This window comes from Synchiropus splendidus, chromosome 12 (assembly GCF_027744825.2).
Source record: "Synchiropus splendidus isolate RoL2022-P1 chromosome 12, RoL_Sspl_1.0, whole genome shotgun sequence".
NCBI lineage: Eukaryota > Metazoa > Chordata > Actinopteri > Syngnathiformes > Callionymidae > Synchiropus > Synchiropus splendidus.
Genome location: NC_071345.1, coordinates 20,071,659 through 20,091,059, shown reverse-complemented (window position 1 = coordinate 20,091,059; position 19,401 = coordinate 20,071,659). Strand labels below are relative to the sequence as shown.

Genomic DNA, 19,401 nt, shown 5'->3' with positions numbered 1-19,401 from the left:
TATATATATATATATATATATACAGAGTTTGTTCGTGTTTGAGTCTGAAGTTTACGTCCGTAAGAAAACAGCTCAAATGCAACACTCATTTTCAATACACTGGAGTGAAGGGCCATCTAGTGGTAAACAGTATAACGCATGTTGCCCATTCATTGAACATTTTTCTAACCTTACTTCGTCAAACCAACACAAAAGTTAGAATGAAGTGGGAGGCCAAATTGAGTTCTGGTAGCAGATAAAGGTGAACACTGAGGATGATCAAATAAAGGTCATGAAAGCTGATGAGTAGATGCAGGAAGCGAAATATATATTGTATTTATATTACAATAAGTAATAGTTAAATATATATCGATTTATTCAATCCATATTCTACAACGTGTGTCTGTAAACTTCCAATTTAAATCCTTCGTGACGTGAGAGTTGGCGCATTTTGTGCAAAAAGTAAACCAGTGAAACAATGCGGCAACACACAAATCTCTTGAAAATGCACCTTTAATACTCGGGTGACACTTTATCGCGAGATGTACGTACGGGATTTCAGCTGGTGGTAGGAGGAGCTTGGCGTCAGTGCAGCTACAATTCCGTTTCTATTTTGGTTTAAATGTTAAGAAAACTGTCGTGGAGGGGTCCAACCAGATAAACTGGCAAGTAGAGAACATTTCTTGTATTTTGTACACAGTCTTTATACGACTCGCGTCATTGTTCGTCCGTGGGTCATCTTAAACGCCGCTTTTCTGAGCTAGCCTCTAAATCATCATCGCAGACAAAAGCGACACTGTTGGATTTCAAACTGAAGGTAAGCATGAACCGATGGTGGTGCTAATGAACGGCTTCTAACTGAATCCGCCTGTCACTGAACGCCAGAACGTTGGGGATGAGCCCGTTCAGCTGCACCTCAGAGGATGCTGCAACTGACACCAGGTCAGCGCTGGGCAGCTCCTCTTCGCATTGAGCCCTAAAATATTTCCTTACCGTAGTGTCTGTCTGTGTCTATAGATTATTGTACCGGTATCCTCTTTCCTCAGATTCAAGCAATATATGACCTACTTATGTTTCTGAAGTCCATACATGTGGTTATATATATATGTATTGGTATTACAGTACATATACTATATATGATGGACGAATGGAATGTTTTTCAGCATTCAATGGTAGGTTTATGTCAAAGCACTGCAATGACTGCGGGTTGCTTCAGTGGCACGTCAAAACTTTCTAGTAGAAATGACCAAGCTACAAGTCTAAACTGTTGTGTCTGTCTGTTGTGTGAATATGTTTCAAATTGATAGTTTTTATCATTCTTATAGAAGGGAGGACTGTTTATGCACATGCTGTTGAAGCAGAAACCCAACACAATACATCTTGTGAGAAAAAGAAAACACAATTTTGAGTGTAGGTGCTGTAAACTTGCTGTTCATTTCTATGTCTGCTGTCAGGTGCTGTCTCTGAATCCAGAAATAGACTGGCAACCTGTGCACAGACAGGATGTGTCTGGTTCCAGTTACACTTAACCCTGGCAAGTGGACACTGGGTAGTCGAGGAAGTGTTTCTCTCCTGAGAATTCATGATATGAATGAACGTGTCAAGTGATTTGTAATGTTATTTGTCCTCACGTTCTTTCTTCTCTAACATAGGACAGCGGCAGAAATAAAAAAGAACTAATTGATTTATCATGCTGATCTTAAAATACCCATGACTTGTCTTGGTCACTGCTGTTACTGATACATCCATCCCTGTTAACTGTGACTGCACATATTCCAAGCATTTGTTTCAACATATGATGTTTTGTGTTTATCAATCTTATCTATTGTGTCTTCTGTTTTTTGATTCTGAGGGACTCAGAATATTCTGTATATGCGCACCTGTTTCAGGTCAATGTTTAAAACCTCTCAATATATATTTTATCCTTTAGGTGCTTCATCACATTGTCTATACCTTCCTTCTGGAGTTCCCTGCTTCTGACCCCAGTGTCTTTAGTCCCAGCTGACAGGTGAGGCATTGTATATCTCGTTTCTTGAATTTAGTTCCTCATTTCAACTGCTATGACCTTCAACTTGTTCAGTGATTGGAAATGTTCCCCAGGTGGTCAGCATTTACATGTAGCCTCCTACAACTAAGATTCATCACAAATCATGTTAATCATTTTAAAGTGCTTGTGCGTGTGTGAGTTAATTTTCTGTGTAATATTCACATGTCCTTCGGTAAGTTTAGTTGGGGTCCATTCTGCCTTCCAGTTCATATAGAACTTGCTTCATCCTCTTCCACCTCCTTTTGGCGTTAGTTTGGAGTCAACCGTCTTCAGGCAAAACCTTCAGCTAAGCTAAGGAAGAAGTGCGCCAGTTCATTTTCTTCCTCAATTCCATGAGTTCTTCCGCCAATTATAGACTTTCACTGTTGTAGCATTTCGGGTCACATCGCCGAGACCTTAGACCTTAGTCACCATGGCCATACTGCTTGCTGCATGTTCTGGTACACCACTGTCAGATGAAGGTGCCGATCTTGTGTCAAACTCTTGTCCGTGCGGTAAATATGGGCTGCCAAGTAATTTTAGCTTAAACTAGCAGGCTAGCAAGTGTAGATTATAAATGTGGAGAATTTGTCTGTAAAATTCTAAAAATGGATGTCAATGAAAGGAAATTTGTTGACAGATGGCAAAGCAGGTGACTGTTTCAGATGAAAACTGTATGTTGTGTTGTGAGTCAATGGTAAAGCTGCACAGTTTATGTGTTTTTAAGCATTAAGAGAAGCCTTCTGTTAAAAATAAGACTTCAATAGTTATGTGGCCACTGATTGTGGCTTGTGTTTGAACTACTTTTCCTTTAAAGAATGCCATTCACAGGCTGTTCTGTGATGTTGATTTTGTAGAGCCTGCAAAATGCTACAAATGTCATAGGTATGAAAAACTAATCTGCCCATTTGTCGTACAATTACTAACTATGAAATGTGGTATCAAGAAAACTATTTCTTTGAGGAGAGGTCCATGGCCTGCCATGATGGCAAGTGACACAGTGCTGGCTTGAACCTTGTTTGTGTGCCTGAATTGGTTATGCAACAGTGAGTACATGCAGCTCTGGAGGCTGTACTGCAATGCTCACATTTGATATCTCAACTGCTGTCATATCTCAACTGCCCTTCCCAAATTGATTAATTCCATCCATGTCATGTCACTGGCCATGTCATCAGTTTAGGATGTAGAAACATGTCTCTAATGCTGTTTCCAATCCATGTTTTAAGCTAGAAAGTGGAATTCAGGAATAGCATAAAAGTTGTGGACATTGTGGCGGGTCCTGGCGAGGCTGATGACTGTTCTTTGTGCCCGCTAAAATCTCCTGCTGTGTTGACATTTGAGTGTTTGGGAACTTGGGCTTGAGGGCATTTTGTCGTGTAGTAGAAAGGCTGAGCTAACATGCGAGCACTAGGAGCAGCTTTTGAAGACCAGAGAAATATACAGGAAACATGCACGCAGACCACTGTGAAATAAATCTACCCACCTCTTGAGTGTATGGTTGACATATTTCAAAATACACGATACATAATTTAGTAAATTTAAAAATGCTTAACTGATACTATGCATAAAATATATTAAATACACAGAGGTTTTCAAATGATTGCTATTGAAGGACTCTGTTATAGAAATGGTAGTTACAATATAACTGTTGTTTTTCTGCACATGAGGCCCATTACATTGCTGCTTCACCGGCTCAGATCAGGCAGTGGGTCAATCTGGGAGTCAGTGCCTGTAAATCTTAGTGAGACAGGTAAAGTAACTATGTTTCAGATGTCACTCTTCCATTCTCCAAAAAAGGACGAATTAGGGCTGAAAGATATATCATAATAATATTGAGAGATGAACCTTCAAGATATGGATATTGCAAAGTCATCACTTTGTCTTTATCATGTCTATATGGAGAACATTCAAGATGAGAAGATCTCTAAGTTAACTATCTGAATTTCCCCTGCTCACTCTGCATGTAATGCTATGGCAAACTTCAGCTTCACCTTCACCTTTCAATGTATAGCTACCAGCTAATTCCTGCTTTCTGTTGATCGACAGCTAAAGCCAGCCAGTGGCATATGCCCGACTTTTTACATCCCTTTGGATCATAATGTTATTTTTCTCCACAATGCGTTTTTCACTGAACCCATACTAATGTAGTGTTGTTTTTTCTCTCCATATCGTTCAGACCTCTAGTATCTAGTAGGAACTCTAGTATCCCCTGTATGTGTGTATCAGTCTTCCAAGTTAAACGTAATGGATGAGCTTTAGTTTTGTTTGCCCCCTTAAATGCAATTGAATGTACTTCTTGTATCCTAATTTGTTTTCCTCCTTCTTCCCTCCTCCACTTCCCTGTGAAACCTCAGATCCATACGTCTGCTAGCTGATGTCCGTGCATTTTGCTCAGCGGCTGGAGGACGGTTGGAGTTGGAAGTTGGAACCGTAGCGGCAGCAGAGATGCGGGCTTCTGTGGCAGGCTGCAGGATGAGTGTGGGTGCGCTCCTAAATGGACTCTTGGTGTCAATGCTTGCGGCGCTGCTGTGGAAGTACTCCAGTCTGAGTGAGCATGCTGCCAGCCTGGAGGAAGAGCTGCACATGACTCAGCAGTCCCAGGAGATCTCGCAGGGCCGCATCGACTATCATGTGGCCCTTCAGGCTCTGCATCAACATGGCACCCGCATGGTCTGCACAGGCAAGATGCACACGGACCGCATCTGCCGCTTCGACTACCTCTGCTACTCTTCAGAGGCAGAGGAGTTTGTGTTCTTCCACTCAAATTCCTCTGTCATGCTGCCAAACCTGGGATCCAGGCGATTTCAGCCTGCCCTGCTGGATCTGTCCTCAGTGGAGGATCACAACACCCAGTATTTTAACTTCCTGGAACTCCCCGTCGCTGCGTTGAAGCTCATGTCCAAGCCGGTGTTCGTCCCGGATGTGACTCTCATTTTAAACCGGTTCAATCCCGACAACCTCATGCATGTGTTCCACGACGACTTACTGCCAGCTTTCTATACCATGAAGCAGTATCTGGACCTGGATGACGAGGCACGGCTGGTGTTCATGGAAGGATGGGGTGAAGGTCAGCATTTTGACCTCTACAGACTGCTCAGCAGCAAACAGCCGCTCCTCAAGGAGCAGCTGAAGAACTTCGGAAAGCTCATGTGCTTCACCAAGTCTTATGTCGGCTTGTCCAAGATGACCACGTGGTACCAGTATGGATTTGTCCAGCCACAGGGGCCCAAAGCCAACATCCTGGTCTCGGGCAATGAGATTCGACAGTTTGCAAGAACCCTAATGTTTAAACTGAATATCACTAAGGTCGATGAGGTGGAAAACGACAGAGTTAGTGCTGAGAATGAGCCTGAGAAGAAAGATGAGTACATCGTTGTGTTCAGTCGCTCCACTACACGACTCATCCTAAACGAAGCTGAGCTCATCATGGCACTGGCACAGGAGTTCAAAATGAGGGTGTTTTCAGTGTCTCTGGAGGAGCAGTCCTTCCCGAGCATCGTCCAAGTGGTTAGCGGGGCCTCCATGTTGGTCAGCATGCACGGAGCTCAGCTTATTACCTCACTCTTTCTCCCCAAAGGTGCAACTGTTGTTGAACTTTTCCCCTTTGCTGTCAATCCCGAGCAGTACACTCCATATAAAACCCTTGCCACGCTCCAAGGTATGGACCTGCACTACGTTTCCTGGAGGAACTCGAAGGAGGAAAACACAGTCACGTATCCGGACCGGCCGTGGGAACAAGGAGGCATCGCGCACTTGGAGAAGGCAGAGCAGGAGCGAATACTCAACAGCAAAGACGTTCCAAGGCACCTGTGCTGCCGCAATCCAGAGTGGCTTTTCCGAATCTACCAGGACACATTGATAGACATTCCTTCATTCCTAGTCGTCCTCAAGGAGGGCCTGAGGACCAAGCCCAGCATGAAGAAATCCAGAATAGCCAACATGGTTCATCCAGGTCGCGTCAGGGAAGCTTGGTGTCAAACCTCGGTTCAGACCAGCAGCGAGGCCAAGCTGTTAGTTTCCTGGCAGATTCCATGGAACCTGAAATTCCTAAAAGTCAGAGAGGTCAAGTATGAAGTCTGGATTCAGGAACAGGGAGAGAACACCTACATGCCTTATATCCTTCCCCAACAAAACTACACCTTTTCTGAAAACATCAAGCCTTTCACAACGTACCTGGTGTGGGTCAGGTGTATCTTCAACAAGAACCTTCTGGGCCCTTTTGCGGACGTCCTGACATGCAAAACATAGATGTGTTTTTGTCGTAGAAGCAGGGCTGTGTCTATCCCCGACAATCTTGTGGGAATGATGACTGAGGTTTTCTATCTGTGAAACTGCTGGAGAATTTTTACTGTTGCAGTGATGTGTTTTTTGTCCAACCTGCAGAACCAGCTGGAGGAGAAAAAGACTTAGAGCTACTGTATCCTACAATTCTGTGTCGGATCCTGACCTTTTTAAACAGAGTCTAAACCTGCAGATTTATTTATGGGCAAATTAATATATAACTCAGATGTAGCGTTAGTAAAGATAAGTGTGCTGTATAATTTCTCAACTCTTTTTCCACCTCCCTATGAGTCTGTGACTGAGATTTGATATAACTGAGGGACTTGATAAGACTGGGGACAAATCCTCACTCTCACAAGGCATTAATTCGCGTTCGTCATACTATAAAGCAAGATAAATTTGATGCCAAACTTACTGCAAGGGGTAAATATTCTAGTAAAAAATAGTTGTAGCACAGTTGTGCTTCAGTAGTTGGGTGTCAGTTGCCAATTAAAGTTGTGCTTTGTCATTCTATTTTTTGTTGTTTTGACAAAATGAAACCTATTAAATATCACCGCATTAATATGTGGGCTCTAGACTGGGATGATGTTGCACACCAGCATCTTTTCTTCTCTGTATCAAGACCTAATCGTCAATGTTAGATCAGCCTCTGAAGTGAAGGGGACATTTGTTCCCAGACAAGCTGCTCATCTGGAGATGAATACATTTGTGTTGCCGTTTGTTTCAGACCTGAAATCGCAGTGCATGTTTACATGTACTCTGCCTGCACTGGCGTTTAACCAAGATTGAAATTTGAGAAATGATCAGAATGGTGTTGGCCCAGCTGGTGTGCATTAAAGGAAAGTGGATCTGTGTTTGGTGCTCTTTTGTTCCCATAAATCAGGGGTCACCAACATGGTACCCCACAGAGACCAAGGGAGCAGACTATGGGCGATTGAAAAGATAACCATAATTTAAATTTTCTTGTAATAACCATCTTATTGTGTTTGATTTTTTTTCTTTTTTTGTTACACCATTGGTAATTATTGTGAAAACTCGGCACTGAGATAAGTAATTCAGAGGAATATCATTAATCATCCATTATACATCAGGATTTCAGAAGTGTGTACTAAACCAATGGCAGCCCTTCGGGTCACACACTGCCCTTGCGGTAGCTTGCGGTTGCTAAAAGGTTGGTGCCCCCTGCCTTAAATTATTCATATATTTAAAAAATTATGTATTATGGCGAGGCCTGTCATAATTAAGTCATACAGTGTGGCAAAAAACGTATTTTGTCAGCCACTGATTTACAAGTTCGACTCTGAGAGACAAAAGAAAAAGAAAAAAAATCCAGGAAATCACATCACCACTCTAGAGGAGACCCACTTGGAGTAAAGGGCCAAACCTGAGGAAGGCTTAGAGGAAATGTTACCATTGTGCCAAGCATTGAGTTGAACTTTTCTTACTAACAAAAGCAAAATCCATCATAATACAATGTTACTTCCTGGATTTTTCTTTATCATTTTCTCTCTCCCAGTTGAAGCGCACCTCTGATTAAAATGACAGATCTCTCTCACCTTTCAGACAGCAGTGGCTGACTACTTTTTTTCAGGTATGAGTGTATTTCGAATATGCCGCTAGTCTGTGCTCAGCATAGAGTCATCAATGATGTTGGTAGATAGTAGAATAGCTCATGTGCGTGGAGTAAATGCAAACAACTTATTCCGACACCACTGACGGGACAGCTTCATTTGAAAAGCAGAGTTGTCTTACGCTGGATCAGTCCTTGCTGCTGTGTGGCTCCAGCCCTGATCACTAAATCACCATGAAGCACTCTGTGAAAACCTGAATGGTGGACACAGGTTTTTCAGTTTTCTGCTCTTCAATGCCAATATGTTTGGAGGAAAATATGTCCAGGCACTTTGTGTAATTTTCTTAGACAAATCAAACAGGCCATTTTCATACAAGCATAAGATAATATTTAATTAATTTACTCAATAGACCCATTTCTGTCAACAACAAAAAAACCAAAAGTTTCACCAACATATGCAACTTGTGTTTAATCATACATGAATTTAAAAAAAATGCATCTTTAAGACAATAGTTTGGTTTGAAGCAGGCGCTGCTTCCACAAGTCTATTGTAAGTGTGTTGTCATTTTAATTCTACCTAAAGATGTTACAGTTTGAATGGTCCCGAATGAGGATTCCAGACTTTTCAGCTGTTATTTATGAATCATCAGTTTCCGAGGTGGCTTCTATAGTTAGTATATTTCACTGAAATGATGGAGAGGAGTGGATCAACTACACATTTGTCTAAGCCTGCAGCACTTGCAGACCGAATCAGATCAGTGGAGCTGCATCAAAGTACGTGTGTGGTCCTTCCATCACACCAAATGGAAAGCACTTACTTTTTGAAAGTGTTGAGGTCCTATAACAGAATGCCTCACTAGCTTTGAAGACTGACATGAGTTCTAGAGTAACCAGTGATAAAGGCATTTTTGAATATACAGAAATTCATTTACAATTTGATCCGAGCACACAATGTTGTCATAGCATCGAACACCAACTCCAACAGCTGTGTCTGTCACATTCAGTCTGAACATACCAGTGAGGTTCATCGAAAAGATCAGTCTGTGTGGTGGTCGTGTGGACAGCAGCAGGTCAGTACACTCCCAGTCTTTCTTTTGCATCCTTGTGCACGACCGAGCCCTGCTGCCCCCCACCCTTCTCCACAGCACCCACTCCCTTAGTAAAGGCTACAGGCCCGCCGAGTCTGATGCTGAGGGTAGAGTGATGAAGAGGTAGAGGATGAGGTGGTGAGCTCGCCAGGGCTAAGCTGCTTTCCACACACACACATTCAGTCCAGCTTCTCTTTCTGGACCAACTTGGGTGCGTCGACAAAGTCCCGGCCGTTGAAGAGGATGAGGCCTCCGGTGACCACGCTTGCTGTTCCCCAGAACAGGACGTAAGCTAGCGTCTCTGTCCATGTCTCACCTGTAGGGGGAGCACACACATTCAGAGTTAGGGCTGGATGATGTATATTGCTATGGTATCTCTCTATCTCTCTAGATATATACATTCAAGATATCGATGTAGCAAAATCAACAATAGCCATTCATCGTGCTCGTCTTGGATGTAAAGCGACAACAGTGGCCAACGCTACTTATGCACTATCCCGTTAATGTACAAACCCAATTGAAACAAGAACGTGAGGCAAATGTATACCAAGACCTTGGATGGATATATACGTTTGTGAATTACAGTTAGCCGTGCTTTCTGTCAGAGACCCCACACAGGAAGATAAAGAAGTCTGTTCGATAAGCTCGTCCTTCAAGCTAGAAATCTCCAGTGATCACACATGCTTGTGGAACATCATGAAAGATGGTGATTTTATGAGGGTTTTTTTTTTAGGGTTTTTTTTTTCTTTCTCAAAAGAAACATCATCAATGACAGGAAATTTTGTTTGCTGCCTGGACACCTGAAGGAACAGACCAGGTGAGGGCGGCTGCAGATTACAATGAGATTTACTTCTAATGATTCCAGAGGAACTGAAGAGCATCTTACCAGCCATCAGCAGGCAGATGATGCACATGGAGAAGGCAACCACCATGATGATGGGCAGCTAGAAAGAAAGGAGAACACAGTTCATCCTTCCACTCAGAAACATTGGTAGATAAACAGCTCTGTTATAACTGTCACTCACGGTTAAAAATTTCCAGTCTTTGGGGTCTCGCAGCGGAGTCACCAGATCAGCCTCATCCACTGCATAGTTGCCCAGGAACAGATCAATTGAGTCCTGCACAGCACCATGATAAGTTAGTGCTCTTCTGTGTTAAGTCATTTCCGAGGTGAGCATAACAGACAAAAACTTAGCAAGTGCAGAAATGGGATAGACTCTTTTCTTTTATTAGAATGTAAAGGGATTTTAGGGATGTTGTTCCGTGATATCCATCCTCTGTGCAAAATCAAAGCTTTACCAACTCACCTGTCTGAAGCCATCAGAAAAGTTGTTTTTGTAATATCGGATCATAGAGTTCCAGCCATCCATCACCAGCCCCCACTGAGTCCTCTTCCCTGTCCTGGAGGGACAAAACAGAAAACCCAGTTCAATAAACATGAAAACATGATAGGGCTGACATCACTATCGCCACCAACTAACCACCTTTCAGTTCACACTGTTTTGCCGTGTGGAAATGGAGACATTGATCTAGTGTCTGACTTGAGTAGCAGCGGGACTGACCTGGTGAAGTCGGTCTTCAAAGCTCCAGTGCCAGCATACTGCTTAGCACAAGCATCCGCATTGTCAGCCCAAGCTGCGGGTGACAGACAGGAACCAATTAGTTACTCTCATGTAGCTTGTCTTTGCGCTCCAGAAATCAACAGATAACCTACCGTTCTTAAACATCTTCTCAAAGTCTGCTTGCTCTTCAATCTGCTGACTCGGATGCAGGACTCCCATTTTCTGCAAATATTTACAGGCACGTGAATGCCAGGCATCTGACGACTCAGGAATTGCCAACCTCATAGCGGGTCGAAAGACTGCTGTCAGTAAGCTATGACAATTTATCTCTATAATAAACAAAAATCCCATTGATCATGAAACATGAACTCGTAGAAAGTTCTGCAACATTATCTGATACATCCAAGGGTTCTAGGGATGTTTAAAGCTGAATCCAAAGGAGGAAATGCAATTTATAAAAACAGGAAAACAGTGAAGATGGAACACTCAGTGTTGTCTGTGAAGTCTTATCTTCATCCTTTAACATCACCTACCAGCCCTACAGCACCAGAATAACTGCTTCATCATGATCAGTGGTTAAATAGCCAATGATTCCTTTTCCATTCTTGCCGTGATGACTACCAACTGGGTTTGCATGCGTGCTACCTGAAGCTGTGATTGCAGCGAGCGACGGGCCAGCAGGCTCTGGATGACATTGGTGCGGTCCAGACAGTCCATGCAGTTGCTTCTAAACGTACCCTCCTGGTTGGACAACACATTACCATCCACGTCCACCAGGAAATACCTGAATCCACACGGACCACATTGTTATGCAGCCCTTTGAATGATCACTCATCAATGTACTGTTTGTCCATGTGCTGGAAGTGATTTGAGAAAAGGATACTGACCCAAACTCATTCTGCATATCAGCAACCATGTCCAACAGGATCCGCAGGCGGTGCCATCTCATTCGACTGCACTCTTTGTGGAAGTCAAAGGCTACATACCTGCATGAAACAGTTAACGGCTTCAGGGACAAGAGGAGACTTCAACCCGACTAAAGAGAGACACTTCCAAAGGTGGGCTAAGCTCAATGTCTAGGCATTTGCTAATGCTAGTGAGAAAGGTGGAATGTTTTAATGAGACACAAATGTATCGAGCAGTTATTATGGTCTTCAACCGCTGTTTTAAGTACGATCACAGTGGAATAGTCCAGTGTTTTTCAACCGGGGCGCTGCAGCACACTAGTGTGCCGGGAGAGACTGTCAGGTGTGCCATGGGAAAATGATCCAATTTCATGTCATCTGTCCAGAGATAGAGGTGGGTGATATGATGATATTAAATCATGAACAATTACAATGTGTTGAGGAGCAACATTCGCTGACATTCTTTCTATACTGTACACTATACTGTAGAGCTACAGTGTGTGTGCGCAGATATGTCAGTCAGTCGTTCAACTTCCAGCTGTTAAACCTGATGCGCCTCTAATTTGACCACACACTTTCACGATAGAACGATGGAGGGAGTGATCGCGCTACGCCAAAGACTGACTGCACGGCATAGATAACAGTGCTAATGGCTAACGTGACATCTTACTTCAAAACTTTATTGCTACTCATGGACTGTCAAAGTTGGCAAAAAACTAAATTCACAACAAAATAAATGTGCTCCAAAATGTGAAGAAAGAAAGAATCATTGTTTTTATTAGGCAAGTTCAGGAAAGAATGCTACTGATTTGTCTGGAAACTCAAAACTACAATAATAACAGTTATTTAAAGTAAGTAAATAAATAAATCATGGTGTATTTTGCCATATTGCCCATGCCTTTCTGGACACATTCGAAACAAGTGCCTTTTCTGCAATTTGTTAATTGCAAATGGCCTGGCAAAATAACAACAGTGTCAGTAGCTACAGTTTTTCACAAATGAATAGGGATTTCTATAGAACCATAAGCACAAGTGCGCTTTGGCTGAGGTTCCTTTGGTGGTGAGCCCTGGGATTTTTTCAATGAACCAAGGATGCCGTAGCTTGAAAAAGGTTGAAAAACACTTAAATAGTGTTGTTGAGGACAGTTGAGGACAATGTCTGATATACAGAACTACACTATTGTATAGAAATTCTGTTCTTCTTTACACAGAGCATTTACCGTCAGATGTATAAGTCAGGGGAGCGAATACTGAACTAATAATTATGTGTACATCACTTACTTAATAGTGCCATTTGCCAGGCTGGTCACCAACTTGTCAAACGCCAACTCAAGGGGCTTCTCTGATCCCTTCTGGTTAATCTGTCAACATCATGGCCCAGTCAACATCCCAGTCAGCAGTGTTAAACAGCTTCAAAGCAAACGTCCAGACAATCTCTCACCAGGTTCAGGATGACTTGCTTTCCGTAGAGTATTATTTGGGAGTCAAAATGTCTCTGGAATCCATCCAACTGAAGCAAATAAAGGAAGAAGGGTTAGGATTGTGGTGCTCAGAGATAGTCCAGTTTGTTCCGACGACTCACGTGGTTGACTGCTTTGTTGATCTGTGGCTTTGGCTTGTACTTTAGATTAGGCCTCTGAGACCAGTATAGAGGAATTGAGCCCCTTGTCTGTCAGGACAAGCAACATGGAGGGTCAAACATGTTCAGTCATGGGTTTATATTATCTCATGCAGTGATGCTGCTGTGCTTCTCACCTGAACGAGGGAAGCCTTGGCATTGTTGTACTGAACAATCTGCTCCGTCTCCACATAGTTGGCAGCGTGACCTTCAGAATCAATGCCTGCATGCAACAACAAACCTGTGAGTCATTACCTAGGCCAGTGAGTACCAGATGTTGCACCTCAATTCAGGAAAGGTGTATTTATACAAATGATAGCAGGGTTCTCTCCAGGACTTTTCCCTGCATTGAGATGACTACACAGGTTTTGAGAGTTGGCACGCATTGTGCATCTTTCTTGGTCTTCTACAACATTCTGCCTTAAAAGGCGCAGACCTGCTCCTTGTTGAACAGCTGTGTGTTGAACATTCTCTGGGGAGAACCCTAGCAAGTCTGTGATTCTACTGCATTTCAACACACACATTTATCACTTACATTGTATTTTGAATGAATCTGACAGAATTTGAAACTGGACAATGAAAGTATGAAGGCTCAGATAGAGCGAGGGGGAAAAAAATGAATTCAATTACATGAGGAAATTTCCCCACCAGCCTTGTTGTTGGGTCTTGATTTTTCTCTGTCATTGTAACATATTACAGATCTAAGGCTTACAATGTTGTATATAATCACTTCCGTTATTCATCATACCTATGTTGGTCTACAATGAATTCTGATTTACATGTGCATTTTCAGTTCAGCTCAGAGGTTGTATGTCAGCTAAAGCTGAAGACGTCAAGTTTGTTCAGTTCAGAACATTCACAAAATTAAAGGAAGTGCGTTGTGTGTTCCAACATTCAACATGTTATCAGTAAATGTCCTCCACCAAAGAATGCCATTCAGGCCAGTAAGTTGGGGAAAACTTCTAGTTCTCCCAAGTCAGTGGCTTCATTTTTTTATATTTACAGCAGGAGAAATAGGTGCTAACAGACGAAGAACATAGACAACACAGACCCTCCCTGAGCTAGCCAAGAAAATCAGGTGACACCTGACGTAGAAGAACCTTCATACCAGCTAATGACACAAGTAACTACAATGCCTGCCTCCCTTTTCAGCAAATGGGCTTTCAGAATTGAAAAAGCTAAGCAGTAGAAATGAAGCTAAAACTTGGACAATTACAAATGTGTTTTATTTTGGTATTTTGTTGCATGTGCAAAAATGAAGGGAATCATTAGGATGCATTGTTTGGCAATAAACCTTTGGTGTGTGCATGTGCGCGGTCAAGTTCATAACTCAGTTGACATAATTTACATCATAAATACATTTCATTGGGTAAATACTAACCAGCGTCCCTCAGGTCTCGAGCCATTAACATCAATTACAGAGCGTACAGGGGAGAGGAAGCATACCTCGCACATAGTAGCGGACCCCAGCTCTGAAACAGCTCCTCCTGGAGATAATGCTCCATTCAAAGACTTTTCCATTGATGCAGCTGGACTTCATGATGATGACTGAAGACAGTCAGAGTCAAGGGACTCATCTTGTTAAGCTTGCTGTGCAATGAGTAGACAAAATTCACCACGAAGGTTCAGAAGCATTCTAGTCACTGGTCATTCTTATCAAAGGATACAGCCATGGACCACAGGATACACAAACTTGTGTAACTAGACAGGGAGATGAGAATTAGCTTATGACAAAGACATGACATCGTCACAGACATGTTTTGTGATTATGGGCATAAAGAAAAATAAATAAATAAAATTAGCAGAACGGAAACGTGCGGATAGCAGAATAGTGTAGCATTTTACTAAATCATTGCACCACTGGTTTCAATGCAATTATCTTATATAATTATCTCAGAAGTGACGAATATTCTGATCAAGTTCTTTTTTCACCTCTGGCTGAGTCATGAATTCCCTCAACAGGTGGCCATTCCAGACGAAACGCTGATCTGCCTGAAAATTAGAGTAGTTATAAAAGTAGTAACAAAAGCAGTATATAAAAGCCCACAACTGCACAACCTGCAGAAGAGAATCGGCATCACTGCCGGGAATCATTTTAAATTATAAAAAAATAATATGCCTTAATATAATATATAATATAATAAAAAATAATATGAATGTGACTTCTGTAATTGAAATGATTTTACAAAGAGGGACACATATCTGAACATGGACTGAAGAACTAATGCTCAGCCCCCAGCAAGGCATTCTCCTCACCCGCTCCAGGAGACTCATCTCTTGAAATTCAGGGCTGGTGTTGGCCAAGCGCTGCAAACTGTGAGTCAAGTCGTAGTCTGTGGCGAAGTAGAAGCCGTCAGTGTGAAGAACATTGTTGAGCATTGAGAGGAAAGTCTTGTTGTCTTGCATCTGGAGGAGGAGAGAAAAACTGTGCCATCCAGGTTCAACCTTTATTGTACATTTATTTACAGCTAAATCATAAACCTGGTTATCAGTTAGGTGCAGTATTGTCTTTTTATAGGAGATGATGTCGAAGTCCAGGGCCTTCCACACAGAGTGGCCCCACAGCTCTCCTATCTTCTTCTTCTTTGTGATGACGATCAAGTACACGCCTGTAGAAAATTTCGAGATTTTACCTCTTACTGAAATGAAAAACTGAAATAGTTAATTGTGCCATTTCATGAAGCAGCAGGACTCTGGATTCAGAGCCTCTGAATCTGAGGATACGTTTCCAAAAACGTCATTTCATCAGCTTGTTAAACAATAATATAGATGTTACCGTGGAACGACAGAAGACATTGCTGCCTCATGTCAAACATTGGAGGTAGTACCCACCAGCCACTAAACGTATGGTTCCCATGATTCCACATATTGGCCTGGTCTCTGCAGATACTGGGATGTCCCTCCTCCCTGGACAACAGACAGTAGTCAGTTAGTGTGCTCTCAATTCATACAGTGACCTACAGGTGAGACCAATCCAATTCTACTTTTCAATCCTCAATCCTGGTTTCATTCAAAACTGATTTGAGAATGTTATATTCTCTCAGTGTAGGTGCTCTTTCATTCAGGTCACAGTAGCTTGAATTTTATCAAGGTAATTTGACCTTTCAGTATAATGATAGCTTGCCAAAACTCTAACCTGTATCCTGTAGCCTTGTTTAAATATGAAATAAATGTTTATTTAGTATTTCACGCAATGAAATAGTACTTAAATGAAACAAAGTAAATATAGAAGAAAGCTATCAAAGTTTGTAGAATTCTTCAACCAACCATGTCCCCTGTTTCTCTCCACAGTCTGGTTTCCCAAACATTTCCTGCAACTCATTCAGCATGAGCTGTCCCTCTGATACACTTGTTTCTAATCTTGTAGTTTCTAGTCACTCACAGTGAAATGCTGAGCATCTTCCTCAGGGTTCCATTTCAGCTTCCTGCCATTGTTTACAATTTACCTGCCACTATTAAGTCACAGAGTACATCTGGCAGTTTCCACCCGCTACAACCTGCCTGACTACTCTTGTCACCTTTTAATTTCTCGAAAACTATCTTAACTATCTGATGTTTCTGTGAAACCTCCAGCCAATATTAGTGTCGTCAATGTGACTTTACAGTGTTACAGTGACCTAAACAGTTCCCATGATGCTTTGCAGTCCATTCAACCAATCACAGTGGTTGATCTCTACATCATGGCTCAGCCTCTACAGCTAGTCAGCGCAATGTAGCACTTTAATGTCAATAACACGGCGCTAAGTTCATTGGGGTCTGATGTGACAGGAATGTAGCCGGAATCGTGGCAGCGTGAAGCTAGATTGCTCGCAAAATTCCAGAATTTATTTATTTTATTTATTTATTTTCACAACTGCGATTGGTTGACTGGGCTGCAAAGCATCACGGGAAGCCACCATTACTGAGCTGGCTGTTGGGGGTGATGGCACCTCACAAGCGACTATATTTATTAAAGTGGCCTAACAAGAGGGGGTGAATTGGAAAGAAGTCAAAGAAACTGTGTTTAGTTCTGACGGTATTTCACACTCCGACCCCTGATCTAAACTCATCAGTTTTCACAGGTTCGAGTGCAGCTGAAAAAAATGTCATTAAGAATTTCAATAGACGTGACAAATGTCCCTCATAGCTGTCTCAAACTGCACTTTGCAGAACATTACAGTGCGAATTCTGAAGAAATGCTGATGAAGCAGCAGACACGTTCAATACAGACGAAAATGGTGTGGACTAATATATTTCAGCTAATTTGTCCACAGATAGAGGTGGGCAATATGATGACATCAAATAATGAACAATAACAGCTTGTTGACAAGCTACCAACATGAGGAGACTCCATGGAATCCATGGAAATTCCTCAAACTAGAATAAAATCATGCAAAAGACATTGTGATAAAATTAGTTATTTAAAAGAAATAAATAAATCATGGCGTATTTTTGCCATATTGCCACACCCCTTTCTGGGGAAACATTTTAAAACAAATACACAATAGAAAAATCACTGAGTGTCATTGGCTACAATGTTTCACAAATTAAAAGGGATTTTCTACAGGACTTTGGACTAAGCAAAGGTTCTTTGATGGTGTGTCTCAGGATTTTTTCACTGTAGAAAGTGTGCCACAGCCTGAAAAAAGTTGAAAAACGCTGGTCTACAGCCAATAATGTGGAATCACTAAATTGATTTCAACATTTCTTAATAAAGCTTAATAAAACATCCATTAAAAAAATTAAGAAAACAACTCACCTGTGAGGGTCATCTCTGTGGAAACTCGGTCAATCGCAAGAACATCCTCACAACCATCATCGCAGGCTTCAATGTAGAACTTCTCTGGTGTGGTCCGCCTGAGGACAAAGACCACAACTGCATGATAATACACCAGCAATCCACCACGTGGTTTTACACATGTAGTCATCCTCAGAAGCTTGACTGAGCTAGCTGCTAGGCTAGTGCCGATCCATCTTTTAGCATGGGATTGACAATGAACTGTGTACACAACAGATATGATATGACAGATGAAGGACAGAACTCCATCACTGAACTACACCGACCATGCACTTGCCACAGTGAGTGAGCTTTATTCTCTGGCTATTTAAATGTAGTTTACAATATTTTAGCATATTCAGGCTTCCAGTTATTTACATACTGAGGTGTAAGTTACGGATCAACTTCTTCATGGTAATGTAATGTTGAATTTCAAACGTTTTCTTGGTTATAGCTGCGCGTGTAGGGCATTCTAAAGCACAATATAGAAAATAGTACAGATCAAACATTTTTCTGATCCAGCATTGACGTCAACACAGTACAACCAGAACGATCTTTGTTTCATTATTATGGCCTCAGGTATGGAATAATTTGAAATTCAATTACAGTATTGAAATGAGATGACTACAGGCCACGAGGCACTCACGGATGACTTTCGTTATTTTTGAAATGGCCTGAGAGAAACATAATGTAATGACAATTAATTAATATGTCATCTCACAAAAAAAAAAACACACCTTTGAAATAAAAAAAAAATCACTGGTTAAACTCATTCTAAGGCTCAGCAATCCAACATTTACGTGGGCTCTTCAAATCGACATCACACCTTAACAGTTTCTCAGGATGTATATCCAGCATTTTATCAGTCTCGTTTTCTCATCAGTGTGCAGTACGCGGTGCCTATCGGGTCAAAATGCGAGCACCACGATGTAACATCCATGGTAGCAGGATATGCGAGGATGTATGGACGAATATGTGATGCCTGCTTCGAGAGACTTCAAGCTCGAGGAGGACTGTGAGTGCAACGGTGAGCTATTGAAAGTGAGCCTAGCTAAACCAGGCTCAGAAGCTTGGCACCAAGTGCTTTCGATTGTTTCGAGCATTTGAAGTTCGTCAGGCCACAGCTTTGTTCAACATCTAAACAGGTTTAGCAGGGTTACTCGCATCGGACCGAGGATTGACGCTATTTGCCGAGCCAGTTGAATGGTAACACCGACACCAAGATATATAGCGCCGTGTTCTACCGCAGCGAAACACGCCTGAGGACAGAGGGGCATCGCCTCTCCCATCGCCTGTAACATGGCCAACAATCTCATGAATGGATTTATCAACACAACTTACAAATTAAAAGTCTCATAGGTGCTCGCCATCTTCCTCCGGTCTGACCTCAGTGACGTGTCAATCGACGGCCCACCGACTACTTCCGGCACACGCTTGTGGCGGGAGACGCACTACCATCGCATCGCCACTAGATGTTAGTCAAAGAACAATCCGTAACAGCCTTTCTTTCTCTCCTGTTGCTCGGAAATAAAGCGAAGGGTTCTACATTTTCTTATTTCTTCCCATTTTCCATTTCTATTTTGGCACGTTTTTTTTATCCTGTATTTACACATTTT

The 19,401-nt window shown here is 42.1% G+C and overlaps 2 protein-coding genes across 5 annotated transcripts; one reads left to right on the top strand and one right to left on the bottom strand.

Moving 5' to 3' along the window:
* Positions 1 to 552: 552 nt before the first annotated feature.
* On the top strand, positions 553 to 7,397 carry pomgnt2 (protein O-linked mannose N-acetylglucosaminyltransferase 2 (beta 1,4-)). 3 transcript variants are annotated; one of them, XM_053881063.1, is made up of 4 exons: positions 557 to 796; positions 865 to 921; positions 1,910 to 1,987; positions 4,360 to 7,397. In XM_053881063.1, the coding sequence occupies exons 2-4, from the start codon at positions 875 to 877 to the stop codon at positions 6,251 to 6,253; spliced, it is 2,019 nt and encodes a 672-aa protein (XP_053737038.1). In that variant the 5' UTR covers positions 557 to 796; positions 865 to 874; the 3' UTR covers positions 6,254 to 7,397. The 3 variants fall into 3 exon arrangements, with proteins under 3 accessions (XP_053737040.1, XP_053737038.1, XP_053737039.1); XM_053881065.1 differs by lacking the exon at positions 865 to 921 and having other exon boundaries at positions 553 to 644; XM_053881064.1 differs by lacking the exon at positions 865 to 921.
* Positions 7,398 to 8,236: 839 nt separating this feature from the next.
* LOC128768118 (phosphatidylinositol-3-phosphatase SAC1-B) lies at positions 8,237 to 19,205 on the bottom strand. 2 transcript variants are annotated; one of them, XM_053880742.1, is made up of 20 exons: positions 19,127 to 19,205; positions 17,768 to 17,865; positions 15,862 to 15,936; positions 15,511 to 15,638; positions 15,286 to 15,435; positions 14,962 to 15,021; positions 14,697 to 14,730; positions 14,476 to 14,577; positions 13,167 to 13,252; positions 12,994 to 13,080; positions 12,853 to 12,921; positions 12,693 to 12,772; positions 11,394 to 11,492; positions 11,152 to 11,290; positions 10,659 to 10,728; positions 10,507 to 10,579; positions 10,252 to 10,345; positions 9,970 to 10,062; positions 9,831 to 9,888; positions 8,237 to 9,260 (listed from the first exon to the last, which is right to left on the bottom strand). In XM_053880742.1, the coding sequence occupies exons 1-20, from the start codon at positions 19,153 to 19,155 to the stop codon at positions 9,124 to 9,126; spliced, it is 1,761 nt and encodes a 586-aa protein (XP_053736717.1). In that variant the 5' UTR covers positions 19,156 to 19,205; the 3' UTR covers positions 8,237 to 9,123. The 2 variants fall into 2 exon arrangements, with proteins under 2 accessions (XP_053736717.1, XP_053736718.1); XM_053880743.1 differs by lacking the exons at positions 17,768 to 17,865; positions 19,127 to 19,205 and adding an exon at positions 16,412 to 16,614.
* Positions 19,206 to 19,401: the final 196 nt, after the last annotated feature.

Coding starts and splice junctions, on each gene's coding strand:
- LOC128768118 (XM_053880742.1), bottom strand. CDS start 19,155: ATGGCGAGCACCTATGAGACTTTTAATTT. Junction 17,866..19,126: donor ACCTATGAGACTTTTAATTT/GTAAGTTGTGTT, acceptor CTTTGTCCTCAG/GCGGACCACACCAGAGAAGT. Junction 15,639..15,861: donor AACCATACGTTTAGTGGCTG/GTGGGTACTACC, acceptor AATTTTCTACAG/GCGTGTACTTGATCGTCATC.
- pomgnt2 (XM_053881063.1), top strand. CDS start 875: ATGAGCCCGTTCAGCTGCACCTCAGAGGATGCTGCAACTGACACCAG. Junction 922..1,909: donor GATGCTGCAACTGACACCAG/GTCAGCGCTGGG, acceptor TTTATCCTTTAG/GTGCTTCATCACATTGTCTA. Junction 1,988..4,359: donor TCTTTAGTCCCAGCTGACAG/GTGAGGCATTGT, acceptor GTGAAACCTCAG/ATCCATACGTCTGCTAGCTG.